The 16,497-nt window shown below is 45.8% G+C and overlaps 2 protein-coding genes across 2 annotated transcripts; one reads left to right on the top strand and one right to left on the bottom strand.

Moving 5' to 3' along the window:
- Positions 1–209: 209 nt before the first annotated feature.
- Positions 210–7,964, bottom strand: LOC108918720 (ras association domain-containing protein 9-like). The gene is made up of 2 exons (XM_029247541.1): positions 7,859–7,964; positions 210–1,695 (listed from the first exon to the last, which is right to left on the bottom strand). The coding sequence occupies exons 1-2, from the start codon at positions 7,903–7,905 to the stop codon at positions 480–482; spliced, it is 1,263 nt and encodes a 420-aa protein (XP_029103374.1). The 5' UTR covers positions 7,906–7,964; the 3' UTR covers positions 210–479.
- Positions 7,965–9,856: 1,892 nt separating this feature from the next.
- Positions 9,857–14,248, top strand: LOC108918692 (neurotensin/neuromedin N-like). The gene is made up of 4 exons (XM_018726171.2): positions 9,857–9,917; positions 11,536–11,597; positions 13,476–13,667; positions 14,099–14,248. The coding sequence occupies exons 1-4, from the start codon at positions 9,857–9,859 to the stop codon at positions 14,246–14,248; spliced, it is 465 nt and encodes a 154-aa protein (XP_018581687.1).
- The last annotated feature ends 2,249 nt before the right edge of the window (positions 14,249–16,497 follow it).

Below are 16,497 nucleotides of genomic sequence, written 5' to 3'. Positions count from 1 at the left end.
AAGGTAGGTGAGAAATTAACTTTTGCTCTTGCTATTATTCAGCTGGTAACATAGTGGTTAGAGCTGCTGCCTTAGGGCCCAAAGGTTGCAGGTTTAAGATTCAGCTCAAGTACCCCAGAACAAGGTACTTACCCTAAAATTGCTCCAGTAAAAAAAATTACCCAGCTTTATCAATGAGTAAATAATTGGAAATAGTTTAACATTGTAGGTCACTTGGGAGAAAAGCATCAGCTACATGAATGAATGTAAATGTACAATGAAAAGACTGGAATGAAGTATATGGATTTTAATCTAGTAAACATAACTGATTCCTGTGAATGCAATGTGTCCTTGTCGAGGTCTTCGAATCCATTATTATTACACGTATATTATGCAATCTAATGTGTTACAGTCCCTAATACCACTGATTTGTATCACACGTGTAATGGCACCTGTGGCAAGACGCGCAAACCATTCTCTTAACACCACTGTGTGTATTTCTACAGATCAGTGTCCCGAGGTGGTGGGACGTCTCTGCAGGGGGACAGCGAGTCCTGGCTGTGGGTGGAGCTTATTCCAGTGTCGGAATCCGTGTCCGTCAGTTCCGTGGTAGCCTGGCTACGTCCAGGCCCGCCCTCTGCCCCCGCTGGCTCCACCCCGTTGTCCACCTGCAAGGCGCTCAGCTGCGCTGCCAGGCGCTCACACTCCTGGTGCCCCCAGTGCAGAGCTGCCTCACTGCGCTGCAGCTCCCCCTGCAGCTCCGCCACCTGCGCCTGCAGAGCCAGGCCGTAGCGAATGCAGCGCTCCAAATCACACATCGCCCTGCCCAGCTCGGCCGCTTCTTGGGGACCCTCGAGGCCCGGACCCGCGTTTGCCAAAACCCCCTGCGGCCCCTGACCTTCTGCTCGACACACCTGCTTTATCTCCGCATCGATGTCGCGCGTGAGCTTCTCAACCAGGTCCCGCTGCGTTTCTATCTGCAGGTCCAGCTGGTTGAGTCTACCAGAAGCGCAGAGGTACTCTTCCACGAGAGATTCCTGCGAGGGGCCAACAGCCTCTTCGGCAAAGCCACCGCAAACAGCGCCCTCCCATTCCGCTCTGGAATATTTGTGCTCAAGCTGCAGCTGTTGCTCCATTTGCTCGATCTCCAGATCGAGCTCCCTCATCCTGTCTATCTGCTGCTGGATCGTGTGGTCCTGAGCAATGATCAGCTGGACCATCCTATCAATCCTGTGTCTCCTCGGCGGCCTCCGCTCCCTCCGGATCCTCTCCAGCTTTCGGAAGGCTTTCTGAACTGCCCGCCTCCGCCGCTCCTCGGGCAGGGACTTGATGTACTGCGCCGGCCCCCGGTCCCACTGCTTCGGCACCACCGAGGGCCCCCCGTGGTAGGCTGCCTGTGCTGCCAGCCCACCGGAGCTCACGAGGACAAATCTCACATGGGGCTGCTCGTTACCCCAGGCCTCCCAGAGCCGGAGGATACGCGCGAGCGGAGGCAGCGCTCGCTCAAACCCCTTCCATCGCTCCAGCAGGCAGTAGTCATCGGGCTCACCCTCTAGGACCCTCCCGTCCTCCGGGCCGCTCCTGTGGTCCTCCAGCAAGGCCTGCACCACATCCTCACAGGTTGTGCGCTTGGTGACGCCACACACCGCCTTTTCCTCCTCGCACACCCACACTGGCACCTCATTCCCAGCCGGCGGAGCCTTGCAGTCCTTGGATCTGGAGCAAAACACAAACGGCAGCGACCGTCACCGACTCGGACTCACGGACGCTTCGATGAGTCGTCCTTCGCCGCCTTTACCACTACGAAACGATGCGGCATTCAACTGCCCTCATGAAAGCTCAGCCATGTCCAAAAAAACACCACAGAAGTGATGGAAATTAAGGGTTAAAACATGTGCAGCGCATTACATCGCAGTAGCGGAAAGTGACACAGGGGCAACACAAATTGAGTGAAAGTGCTTTCAACCCAACGTCTCGGTTGCGTAACTCGGTCAGATAACGGAACAAGCCCCTTCCAGCCGCCACCGTTACTCACTTCCTCCGAAGCAAAGGTCAGCGATTCCGCACCGGAGAGCTCATCCATAAACAGCAGGTTCTTCTCGCCAAGCCTCACGGCTTTAGGCCTCGCAGTCATCGGAATGCGTGCACGTAGCGCTTTACAAGCTCCTACGGAGAAGGAGCTCTCGCTACGGGACACCCCCGCTACACAGAAGCGCTGGATATAGACCCCAGGTTCTGTTGATTTATGACCCACACCTGCCCTGATCTGCTTGGAGGACTGCGAACAAAACTCTGGGCAAAGTTTGCTTTTGGTGACAGACCTCTGTGGAATGTGACACAAAAAAAATAATGAAGCGGCGTGCTGGTTAATGGTTACACATGCAGCGAGACAAACGCAAGACGGCAAACAAGCGAGGTATGCAGAACACAAACTACAGAACACACTGCATACTGTACAGCCCCCCCCCCGAGATACGCTCGCTCCACTTGCGAGATTCGACTTGACGAGGAGTTTTATTTACTGTCCCTACTTTGACCTTCTAGGCTTTTCTTTGAGTTGAGGAGGAAAGAATTTGAATGTCACCTGCCTCCCGACTGCTGAGCAGCGCGAGACATTTCCCTGAACGTATCAGACACTTTCCTCCAAAGCGAATTACAGTGACTGTTAACGAGCCTTTAGCCGACACCTTTATCCAAGGTGGCTTACAGCAGTACACCGCGGTAAACAACGCAGTCATTCGGCCTTTTATACGCCAACGCAACACATGCGCAACGAACAATTTATGGACATCATCATATGGACGTTTGGGTGGAAACCCCCCGCGGACATGGGGAGAACAGGCAAACTCCGCGCACACACCGAGCGGGGCTCGAACCCATGCCCAGCTTCAGAGACAGCATATCAGTTGGATCAGCGAGTACAAATTCATTTGCATTCTCATCATGCTTTTGTATTTACTATTGTTTTGTTTTCTGCATTAAAATCGGAATTAATCCATAAACTGAATATCTTATGTTTATATTTGCGAGTGTTTAAGTGTACGATGTAGGAACTCAAAGAGCTACAGTGCTACTAGTACTGTTACTAATATTAATAAGGAGCATTATAGAGTAATTAACGAAGGGCAACTGCCTTGTTATGTAATTACAGTGTGTTACATGTTAACAGCTTATGATGTTCAGTCATAACTTGGCATCTGGCCAGGTAGTTCAAACATGGTAACTGGGTTCCACCACAAGTAGCGTTTGAACCTGTTGGGTCTCTCCATGCTGCACCATGGGTCTGTTCTGAGCCTATAGGAGGAAAACCCCCAGCATGCAGGTGGGGGACCGAGGACTTGGAGTGGGTGTGTCACAAAAACTAATCCAGTCATGAAAAGGGCTTCTTGTGCTCCAGGTAGGAACCGCGCACACCTAATGTGCAGTACCTGCACAACCGTGGGTTCGAGGACCTGCTCAAGCACTTCCACAGATGACGACATTCTGTTTCTTCCACTTTTTCTTTGTCTTTTTGCAGTACGATGAAGTCATTTGTCTGACATCTTCTCGAGCTTATTTAGACGTGAAGCTTCTTTCAAATCCCAGGGAAGAGGAGAACTTGGGAGGAAGCAGCTGTGCTACCACCAAACAGCGATAAAAAAAGGCCGCTGGCAACAACTTGTCATATTTGTACTTTGTTTATGGACTTCATATCTCCTGTTGAGGACAATGAATTCTACCCTGGAGCTGAAAGGAATTAAGTAATAAAAGAGTTTCTCTCTTTTTTTTTTTTTTTTTTTTTAAAAAAAAAGAGTTTTCTGCTTGTGTTCTCGGTGCAGGAACAGAAATACGTTAGTGCACCTGATGTTGTTACGCACAAATTGTACCTCAATAACAGACGCTGCTCAGTAGGGTTTCTGTCAAAAACCAATACACCTGATGTCACATTAGTGAGTTCCAGAAAGCTCAGCACTTACACAGTTCAAAACTTGAAATAATCTCATCTCATCTTCTCCGTACGTGCTTCTGGCGAACGTCATGGTAACTCGAAGTGATGAAAAATGCCTTAAAAGCTATCGAGTCATTACTGATGGCATATAAACTGATATCAGGAAGTAAGATTGTGGGGATAGAGCTTTCAGTGGATCAAAGAAGAACACTGTTTAGATAACACCTTAGCTGGCTTGCAGACGCTTGCATCGAGCCAAAATGATACGTTTAATAAAGTGGAAGATAAAGTGGAATAAGAAAAATCACATTTTTTTATGGCGTCCTAGTGTGCCCCATAGGCAAACCATTCAAAGAAACATATTGCCCACAACTGTGACTAGGACAAGAAGCTGCCTGACTCACTAATCATACAGAATTGGTTTTTTTTATTATTATTATTTTGCTGAACATCTTACATATATACATATATTACATGTATATACAATTTAAACGCTGGTAAACACAAAACATTATTTTAAACACATGCAGTAAATCCAAAACCCAACGAAGCCTTTACCCATCCTTCGACTAAACCGTAAAAAAAAAGAAAAAACAAAAACAATCTAACTCAGAAAAGGGAATGATTGGTAAATAATTTCAAAAGGCTGTGAGACGTTTGATTAATCAGCAAATTACGCTTAAAGAGTCACGCCATTCTCCATGAACACAAATCACACAAATCATGCCTCATAAACGTCACACTGTTTAATTTCACGGGACTATGATCCTGCATAATGATGACAAGAAAGGCATTCATTTCCTCAAGTGAAATGAATTGTGGAAATTCCAATAAAAAAAAAAAAAGTTTATCAGGCTGCTTTAAAACGGTGCACAATTAGTACCGAAACAATAAACCAACATGTGTCTATCAAATGTTTACTTGGCCTGTTCCGAACAGCCTATCTGAAATGATTGGGGGGAAAAAAGTAAGCCAAACACTGCCTCTTTGTCCTCTGTCGGTGTGAACGAGCCATTCAGAACTCCGTGTGGAATGCACTTTATCTTCCTTAATACGAATACAAATACCGAGCACGGATTTGTTTGGACGCCATGTGGACTGACATCAGCGTAAGAGTTTAAGTATAAAACACGCATCCTGGTTGTTATCTGAAGACGATAGGGGACAATGTGATGAGAACACTACTGTTGTTCCGTCAGGACTCGGCGAGCTCTCTGGTGATCCTTAGACAGATACCGGTGACGACAAAACACCCGGTTCCAGGACCGGCCGTTGGCTTTCGCGCAGATAAACGTCTGATGGCTTGATGTGTCCACAAGTTCACCGACGTTCACACATTTCCCTCACACCTCTTATGCAATTATTACGCCTTCAGCCGATGCTTTTCTTTTGCCCTCTAACCGAAGCGATCTGTGTTACGGACCTTACCAAAAGGGTACAACGTAAGGCCCCCACCGGGACGCAAATGAGAAATGGTCCCTTCTTACAAGGCCCCGTAACACTACCACCCGGGCGAATCTGAATCTCATCAGCTGGAAGTCGTCCCAGAAGAAGAGACAGCGTGTGGTTACTGACTGAAGCTGGCACTGGCCTCATGTGCTCCTCTAAGACAAACTGCAATGCTGCTTCACCCACAGAACATTACCAAAAAGAAATGTACATGTGAAGAGTGGACAGCATGGTTCTAGCCTCAGCTGTATTTGTTGCAGAACAAACCAAAAACATCAATCTGCAAATGATGATAGTTTCAGTCCAGCAACTGTTGCACCCAACAGCCCAAACTATTACTACTGTAACAGTGCCGAGTGTCAGTTATAGCAGGATAAGCATGTCTCCATCATTTTTTGCACACATATCACTACCATACATCTGTTTAACTGCCCAGAGCTTTCAACAGAAAAACAATCATTTGCATAAGAGAGCATAAACAGTAATCTTCTTGGTTTGACGCCAGTGGCAAATACACCGGTTTATTGACACCTAACCCACGTCTACTCATCTGGAGCCAAGGATCACCGAGAAGCATTAACCTACCCACTTTAAAGAATCGCATGCTGATTTATACGAGCGTCGAGGTTAAAACCAAGCGCGCCTCTGTCAGAACTCGCAAGTTGTAAAGGAGTCACCACTAATGATGTGCGGCAGGTCTTCTCTGTGATTTGCGAATGGCTCCACTTTGATCTGAGCCTTTGCCCGAGTGTAACCTCAGCCAGAGAGCGGCACGGAAAACCAGCAAAAGATACGTGCCATCAAAAATCAAGGGCACCAATTAGGGAGTATACAGGGGCAGCAGGTACTGTCCTGGTTAGGGCCATTGCCTTATAATGTGAAATCCTGGGTTCAAATCCCACTCCTACTGCAGTACCCTGGTAGAGGTACCTGTCCTGGATTGATACAGCTATACAGTTACAGGCTGCCTGCTGTATCAATGGGTCAACTGCTGAAAAACTGATGAACATGCAAGTCACCTTAGAAAAAGGTGTAGATGAATGACAATAAACAGAGTAATGCAGTAAAATTCTGAGATGGGATCACGTCCAGTCCAGGGTGTACCCCGTCTCCGCCTTGCGCCCAGCGCTTCCCGGATAGGCTCCGGACCTCCGCGACCCTCATTATAGGGACGAGCGGTTACTAAAATTAATGGATTGACAGATTGCAAAATACATTCCCTCTCTTCTTTTGCACTTTTTAAAATATGTTTTAATATCCGTTGCCGCAGCAGCACACCCTTCTCTCCACAGCAGCAACTCCACACCGCGGGCACCGCATTACGACACAATGATGTGGAATTTTCTCCAAGGGCCTCATTTACAGTAAGGATGTAGGGTTAGGGTTTGGTGCGTGAAGAGAAAAAGAAGCGCAAATGTGGCGGCATTCGCCGCAGAGCCTTCCGCTCGCGTTCGCTTCGACGCCCTGAACAACCTGCGCGAGCGACGAGTCGCTGGAGTCGCGCGCTCCACGCACGCGCCGCCAGGATTAAAGGTTTAAGCGAACAAACCCGGGGGTGGGGATAGAACATTATTTAAAACACAAAGAATATGTAAAAGTAATAAAATAAAATAAAAAAAAAAAAAAAACTGACGGGAAGGGAGCCACCAGTGACGTAATTCCACAGCAACACCAAGTGTCCCCGAGACTCGAGTCCCGCGCGGAGCATCGATCTCCTCAGTTTCTGCATCATCATTTCGCTTTACGTACCCGAACTGTGGGGTGTACACTTACCTTTAGCTTCCCTTTTATTATTGCTCGTTACTATGTATTTTACACGAACAGCTTCACTATTGTGCTGTGTTTTGTTTCTTAGTTATTATGCGTACTGTATGTATCTTATCCAAACGCTGCCCGCGCGGTGTTTCAACGCGGCGCCGTCGTGTCAGTTTACTCAGTTATAAACACGCGTGGCGGTACAGACGCGTGTAAAAAAGCTTGCATTGTTATTACAGGATATAATTACCAGTCGTACATGACGCTGAACTTCTGTACGTGTATTTATTGCTGAAAATTATGGGACGAACCCCGGGCGTCGCGGGAAAGGTGCGGAACGCAAGTTTCCGCAGGTCAGACTAAACGTCGAACCCGTATAAAACGGTAACGTTACGGCGTAAGTTAACGCAGCGGCAGCATCGCGGCTTAAAACAACAACAACAACAACAACAACAACAACAACTGATCAACGTGAGGTGAACTATCGCCTCATCAAACTTTAATTAGTAAAACCTACGTGATGGAAAAATTACTATGATTTTCTGAATTTATTATATTGCACTGACTGAACGCGAAAATCGGTCTCCTGGTACCGGACCCGAACGACACACACACACACGACACGGACGGAGGGACGGCGCGGCACAGAACTAGTCACAGTCAGTGGGACGATTGAGGGCGCGCGGCCTCGACATCAATCGCCACATACCGAGTTCGAGCTGGAAGAGAAAGTGCGCAAATAAATACCTGTGTTTCAAACGCGCCCGTAAGAGGCTCCTGCCCAGGGGCGCCATGCTGACCGTGCGGTGCCGGGCCTCGAACTCAGCGCATAGCGGAGCCGCTCCGCACCTTGACACGCAAACTTCTGCAAGTTGGTCAAGTTCCCCCCCCCCGGCGTCACGCGCGGCCCTCCCACTTCCAGCCCCTAGGAGTTCGGAGCGCTCGCGGTCCAGCCCCTTTCGCTCTGCGGGGGGAATCGAACACACACACACACACACACACACACACACACACACACACACACACACACACTCACTCACTGCTGGGGCTGTTGCCTTAACATGTGAGGGTCTTGCGTTCGGATCCCACTCCTTGATCACAGCACTTACACTGATTTTTGTTCGAGTAAAATTCCTCCCGGTAGAAATGGCTCTCCTTAAATAATTCTGTCTGTCTGTAAAACACGATTTACTCAGTAGATGCGTTTCTCCAAAGCGCTTTACTACTGTTTTAGTCCTATTCAGAGTAAGTACTGCACGTGAATGCAGCAGGATGTGGGATTCAAGCTTGGATCCTTCAGGGAACGGCGGCAGCTCTCACCACTACGCCACCTGCTGCCCAAAGGAACACATTGGCTGAATGTTGTATAAAGTGTTAAAACAACAGCAAAGAAAAGATTATACATCTCAGAATGTATTACAAAACAACGTGAATGTGTGGATTACAGTACTATTTAATTTATTTGAAGAGCTTTCCGTTATATCCAAACAAGCAGGGAAACAATTAATCCAGGTAAAACGGTAGCGAAGGCTGGGCACCTTTTCATAAGTGCCATTATATTCCCGTGTCTATTAATTAATTTATGTGATATGACAATCCTTTGACTTTTGCACACATTTTGTCTTTACAGTAATACATCAAGACTGTGACAACTGTGTTCAGTGTGTTTTCATAGAAAATATTTTTTATTTACCGTAGTTTTCAACAGCTGGAGAAAGATTTTAATTTGTTAAGATGCATGGGAAGAGAATTTAACTTTGTAGCCTATACATAGTGAACTGGAGAAATATATGATACATTAGATATTAAATTTCACCTGATACCTGTATTGCAAGATATTGGATTTTAGGTCTAAATTCAACCCCTTACTAGTTCTTCCTGACAAAAGAAAAAAAAGAACTAAAACTGAGTGGTTATTTTTTTTGCTTCAATAAGAAAAGTCCCAGCAGATTTTCTTAATTAAATTAATCATCTGTTTCCCTCATAATAGGGATATTAGCAGCATGACACTGTTCTCTTATCGGCTACAAACTCAGTGGAGACAGTGGATCAAATAAGTACAGTAAAATGGTCTACTGAATATGATTATTTACCTCACCATGCTTTTACGTTGCATTTTTAATGAAAGCATCAAAGCCTGTGTGCAAGAAATTATCCAGTAACAGGTCATCCAAAATGTCTTACTTGCTCCTAAACATGTTATATGCACTGTTAGAAAGAGCAACTGGGCAAGAAAAGGTCTGCTTCTGCTTAAAAGTTGGAAAAGATCACAGTTTCCTGGTATTTCTCAGCGCGTACAGGTGCTCGAACTGCTGAGGATGAAGGGGTCTCTCTGTTTGACAGACTGCGTATTATATTATATGAAGGATGGCAATGTGCTGCTTAGGATGCTACTGAAAACCATTCTTATGATATTCAGAGAACCACTTCAAGATAATGTCAGGCATCACGGCGTATGACGTGTGTTCTTCCAAGTGAAAATGCGCAAGCGACCTGATGTTTGACGTCACCGGGATGCAGTCCTGGCCTTGCAGGTGAGGGTTCTTGGAGGTGGAGAGAGAGAGCACCCCTGACATCACTCTGCTGCCTATATACTGAGGGAATGGAACTCTCACACTGCTACTCTGCATCCAGGCAACCAGGAGGCTGGACAAGGTGAAGGCAAGAGTCTGGTCCTTGTTCTCACGTCCTTGCCTTATGGACTTGGTCGCTGTCTAGACGCACAGAGATCGTGGATTTGGGAAGATGAGGGCTCATCTCGTCTGCATCGTGATCCTCTTTTCGGCATATAGAGGAGCGTGCTCCGGTAGGTGTCCCACAGCATCGGTGCTCATCACTGTGACTCTGTGTGTCTTCTCAGAATCTGGTGTTGGGGACTTGATGCTTTGATTAACTGACCGACTGACTGACTGGCTGACAGATAAGGGCATGGGGTAAAAGCAATTCAATAACTTTTTGAATTTCTTAAAACATAAAATTACCCATCCAGCAATGTATCAATTATAGCGTCTTTGTTACTACTGCTGGTTGATCAGATACATTTATTTGCAGACAGACAACCCCTTCAGATGGGTTACATTTTACAGGAAAATCTGTTTCAATCATTTAACCAATAGACCATCAAGTGTTTCCTTTAGCATTAAGCGGCATGTTTTTTTTGGTTTGTTTTTGATTTTTTTTTTAAGTGTTACAACCACACAGAATCCCAGACATGTTTTAAAAACACTCACCTAAGATTTTTAAATGTGCTATTTATTTCCCAACAATGTGTTTTCATTTACAAATGCCATTTTTTTTCCTGGGAAGTAACCACTTATTTAACAAGCTTTCCGTTTCAAGAAATCAGATTTGTAAAACAGCAGCAGCCGTGCTTTGCTAATGTGACACCGAATGTTCTAATTGCCTTTACAGTGAAACTGATTTCTCTCTCCATTCTCTGGTGCTGATGCTGTAGATGAGGAATTTCTGCACTGGTTTAACTTACCAAAATATTTGCGATTTGCTTGAAGGATGTTGAGACAGTTTGCAGGGAGGGTTAGGTTTTTCTGACTTCCAAAGATCAGTGAGGCTTTATGAGAACTCGGTGTTCCTCAGACTGAGCTGGAATATGCTGTTCCTTTCAGGGTTCGGCTGAACTGGACTGGAAGGAAGTGTTCTAATATATTAAAGTGATTAAGGACGTCTTGTTACACGACATGTTAAACTGTGCTCTACGGCTTTTTTCTTCCATTTGTTTACAATAGAAGGACTGGATGGATGAATGGATGGATGGATGGATGGATAATAAGATAAAATGTTTACCCGGATTTGGTGTTTTAATCAGCATTTTCTCCATTATGAAAGGCTGGTGTTTGGCAGAACATCACTGGGATGAGACATAGGTAGGGGTGTTGAATATGGAAGTCTCGTGAATATTTCAAAACCTTCAAAAGCTGAAGCTCTTACTGATAAACATGAGAAGAGCTGAATCTCAAAGAGAATCTGAAATCCACAGGGACTGTAAATGGAGCTGATGATAAATCTGTACTCTGCTGGAAGGAGCTGGAGTGGTGCCCATCAACCACTTCTACACCCCAACATGTAGATTGTAGGGGAGAATTGGACAGACGTATGTCTGAAGAGCATCTGAGGATTGTAAGGGACAAATTGGAGCAAGTGAAAGAAACTCAGCGCTAGGTAGTCAGCAGGACATTGTGGCAAGAAACACCTGTGCGGGGAAGCGAGGGAGGGTACGCTATTCGTTCCTCTCATTGGCACGTTCACACTCCAGGTATGTCAGCCTTCTACACACACCTCCGCATCCTCAGGCTGCTGCGCACTTTGAAGCAGGAGTAGAAGTAATCGTGTTTGCGTCGTATTTCAATGACGCATATTCAGAAGTACCGCCTGACATACTCACTCCCTCACTCCAACCCCAACGACAGATGCCGAGCAGGAGAGGAGGACGGCAGAGGAAGAGTTACTGAGCAGGCTCTTCACTTCAAAGGTACTGTCCCCTGGCCACCGAGGCACAGGTCACACTGCAGAGTCCAAAGGTACCAGGACAACCTTTCCCACCAACACTGACCCTTTCATCCTTTTTCATTTTGCTGCTGGACATTGCGCTCCTTTTATTTGAGTCTTAGTTAAACCCATATCAGTCATAATCACTTTATAGCCTCCTATTGACAACAGTCCAATAGTGTAAAACTTGGAATGCTCTTTGAAATTCTGAAAACAGGTAATTTAACAAAACTGGTTGTCACGATGTAACAACAAATACAAAAAACTCTGGGTAGCATTGTGACATCTGAGATTACAGTTTATATGGGATTATAATGAATATTAGACACTTCATTGTTCTTATTCTGTCTGTCTTTAAAGTGTCCTTTGGTGTGATTTGTTGTTGTGGTGTCAGTATGATAGCCCACAGATTTTATGATTTTATGTTTTTCTGTCATAGATCAGTTCAGCCCCCCAATGAAAATGTTGTTAATGAAATACCAATATTTCATTGGTATTATTTCATTCAATATTACCAGTGAAATACTATATTAATAACGTCTGTAACAGTAGTATTGATTATTGCGCCTCTATTGGTTGACACTGGTACTGCACTTCATAGAAACCTGCCCCATCATAAAGGGAATTGCTCATGCTTGTGAATTGATTGAAATTAATATTTATTTATTTATTTATCTATTTGGATAACACCTTTGTTCAAGACAGCTTACAGGGATAGTTTTATACTAGGCAGAAAAATGCTGACAAGGTTGATATGTTTTATTCTATCAAGCATTGAATGAACCTAGAATAAAAGAATATTTTCAGAATTCAGCATGTTTTTCATACAGTGATATTTCCAACAGAGACACAACACATACAGTTAACACAAGGTGATAAACAAAAGGTGTCACGGTGACAAAAGCAAATAAAACAGATTCACATTTGCTGTGAAAGTATAATATTGTAAAAATAAATGATTAAATTATTGTGAAAGATAAATTCCACAGCAATTTAAAAGGGAGTAGGTGGGAAAAGAGGGCGGCTTCCAAAATATGTACTAGAGTCATCGCAACGTGGGGGCTCCTTTACTACACAGTTTAAGAAAATAATATTGCAGTGCCATCAATCAGAAGTTTCATGGAGCCAAATGCCACGGAAAACACCCTTTCATGTTTAAACTATATAAACAGGCTAATTTAGTTACTGACTGTTCTTTGGTAACTTTCATCGTTTATTATGTACTGATGATGATTTAACTGTTCAGTCGAGGCCGACTTTTGGTCACTTTGGGGGAAGAATGTAGCAGTGGTTCAAGCGGCTGCCTTCAAATCTGAAGGTTGCTGATTTGAATCCCACCTATTGATCTAGTACCATTGAGCATTTACATTTACATTTACATTTATTCATTTAGCTGACGCTTTTCTCCAAAGCGACTTACAATATTAAGGTTACACTTATTTACCCATTTATACAGCCAGATAATTTTACTGGAGCAATTCAGGGTAAGTACCTTGCTCAAGGGTACTACAGCAGGAGGTGAGGCTCGAACCTGTGACCTTTGGGTACTTACCCTAAATTGCTCCAGTAAAATTACTCAGCTGTAAAAATGGGTCAATAATCGTCAGCTGTTTCGGCGAAAAGCTTCAGCTGAATGTGTGCACGCAGCATGTGGCAGCATGAATTCCACAAGATGTATCATCTACAAAAAAAAGTTCAGTTGAAGCTATAGGATAAATGGTGACGTGAAACAGCCCCTTCCATGTAAAAGGTAATAACGACATTCCAGATGAATCCGTCAGCCTTGGCGGATGGGTCGTGGAGCAGAGCGCTGCACGTTCCTGTGTAGCGGGAAGTAAGGATTTATGGCGCTCATCCTCAGGTGAGTGAACGGAGCCTCCCCTTCTGGTGGGGGACTCTGAGGAGCGTGTGCGAGCTGCTGAGCCGCTGGAACGAGCCCCTCCTCGAGAGCGAAGCGGGCATCGGGGCTATCGAGCGCGTGTCGCCCCTCTCCTCGCTGCTGAAGGAACTTGACGGCCTGCAGGACCTGTGCGGGATGCTGTTCCCATGGGCGGTGAGAGAGAACACAGATCCTCCCATATTATTCACACTAGGAATATCTCAGTAGTGGGAGTTTATCGCCAAACATGGGACTAGAATTATTAAAGTTATATTTCACGTTTTATGTCGTATATTGTGCTTATTTTCACGAGCCGTAAGTATATAACGGGTAATAATTAAGAGGCTATTAAGTCTTTACTGCTTAGATCATTATAGCAGCAGCTGGTTGCTTCGCCCCTGAATTTTACAGCTCCATGGTGACAGGATAAGTTTCACTGATGTAACAACTTGTCAGGTGTTGGGGGACCAAAAAATGTTATTGATAGTACTTATTGGAGTTGTACGCCAGTACTGAGGGTGTAAGTTAGATCTTCCTGGAGAGTGGGGGGGGGGGGGGGGCACGCCTGTGGCAGGATTCAACCGATGGCTGTGTTTCGTCTGCAGCTCGTGCCGAGCGGCCCACGGTACCCGGACCCGGACCAAACGGACAGCGAGAGCCCGCCGAAAAGGAAATCACCGTATATTTTGAAAAGGCAGCTGCACAACAGCAAAGCGAGAAGGCCGTACATTTTGAAGCGACTCGCCAGCTACTGACCCCCCCCCCCCTCCCGACCCTCCGCAGTCCGAGCCTCCGTTGCCCCTCACTCTCCCCGGGAGAGACACTATACATTCTGTGAATATGTGGCTCTACTCTCGTGCATCCTTGTGATTTATTGTTTCGTACTTTCCCTCATATCGGCCCTCCGTCCCCCAGGCAGGCTGGGAAGCTCCTCGCTGTAACTAACCTGGGTTGGGAAAATAAAACTTGCAGCAAATCATTTTCCAGACCAGTTTACATTAGTTTCCTTTCAGCTGCACAACTTCTGCATTGTTTTCTTCTCTGTGTGATTTAAGACCGTAAAGAAATTTAATACGCGAGTCTTGATCATCCATATGCATTTGATCCGTATCGCTGCCTAGTGCGGAAACAAAATACTGTATAAAAAAGACGTCGTAAAAGTGTAACGATGAGCTAGGTAGTTCCCACCCATGCGTAGCTGGTTTTCACTGTAATGTATATGCTATGTGTGTGTGTTGCTAAAATGAAAGATACTGCCTTTTCACAATAAATAAATCTTTGTCATGAGTTAAAAGGATTTATGTTCATTAGCCGTTTCTTATACGGTACGATTATGATTCCGAACTTTACGTGAACAGCGAACGTTGGATAGGATCCACCGCGCAGGTCGGAGGAGCTCCTGCCGGAACTTGCGATTTCACACAGGCGGGAAGCTCTGCTGGCTCCGTCGGTGAAATCCATACACCGCTGCTTTCTCACGGCCCACGGCTTGATGCAACCTGCCACTGCGGCGCATGTTTTCAATCCCACGCATTTATGAGCCCCACATAACCTCAGACTGACAGATCTGTGACTGAGACTTCTTACAGCATGCTTTAAATTTCAAGCAGCACAAGGTCCCAAAGTCTCATGAGCAACACCTTGACCAGTTGTGTCCGGCCGCTGAGGCACGATGGCTCGCATTATTATCAGGCGGTATGCGCCCAGGTCTATCGTGATGAAATGCTGAGGTAAACCACGGTAGTCGCCGGAAACTTTCTTGTTACATGTTAAAGGTTCATTTACCCATCCGGCTCAGTTTCCGTTCGGTTTAGTCTGACATGGTGCTCTTCTCAGCAAGGCAGCACAAAGTGCTGAACAGGAGAACTCATCTTGCATCAACAACAGGTGCTCGCAGGCATCTCATGGTTTGTATTTTTCTCTGGTGCCATTTTATTATTAGAAAAAAAATAGATTCAAATGATTTCCCCTAAGGGGAGTGTGGTGGCGCAGTGGCACAGTGGGTTGGACCGGGTCCTGCTCTCTAGTGGGTCTGGGGTTCGAGTCCTGCTTGGGTTGCCTTGCGATGGACTGGCGTCCCGTCCTGGGTGTGTCCCCTCCAGCCTTATGCCCTGTGTTGACAGGTTAGGCTCTGGTTCCCCCCAACCCTGTATGGGATGAGTGGGTCAGACAGTGTGTGTGATTTCCCCTATAAAGTTTCTCTTTATTTCATATCATTCATAGCTTCTGCAGTCGAAAATCCATATGATGATGAGAGCTGTGACCAGCAGGATAATATGTATACATACAATTCCTTTTTGTGGTCCCTTTACAACGTCCGTGGGCTGTGCAAAAAGAGTTTAGGGAATGTGAACACGCAGCCAGTCCCAGCCTTTGAAATGTTCACATGCTGTATGTTAATTACAGCTTGGTTCATATAACACCAAACCTGTCAATATTCCTGATTTCTTTTTTGTATGATTTTATGTTTTTAATTTCTATTATTATGATGTATGTGGAGTGGTGGAGAGGTGGGTTCAGCTGGTACCCGTATGTGGCGGGTCTGGGGCTCGAGTCCCGCTTGGAGTGCCTTGCGACAGACTGGCGTCCCGTCCTGGGTGCGTCCCCTCCCCCTCCAGCCTTACGCCCTGTGTTGCCGGCTTAGGCTTCGGTTCACCGTGACCCCACTCGGGACAAGTGCTTGTTGACAATGGATGAAATATGTGATTTTTCTACTCCAGAAAATTAATAGCAACACTCTCCGTTTTCATAAACTGTTCTATAAACTGCTTAACCCACACCTGGGGGCAAGAGCCAGCCCACAAAGCATGGGGTTCAAGGTGGGGTACACCTGTGGATGGGATGCAAGTCCACTGGAGGAGAATCACACACCGGTTCACAGACACAGACACAGACCTACAATTAGGCCCATTTTTTAGTGACTGGTCACGTGTCTATGGACTGTGGGAAGAAGCCAGAGCACGTGTCCATCAGCTGAACCGTGACCTTCTGCGCGGTAGTACTT

Source organism: Scleropages formosus, chromosome 21 (genome assembly GCF_900964775.1).
Source record: "Scleropages formosus chromosome 21, fSclFor1.1, whole genome shotgun sequence".
Taxonomy (NCBI): domain Eukaryota; kingdom Metazoa; phylum Chordata; class Actinopteri; order Osteoglossiformes; family Osteoglossidae; genus Scleropages; species Scleropages formosus.
This window is presented reverse-complemented; position numbering and strand designations above follow the sequence as displayed.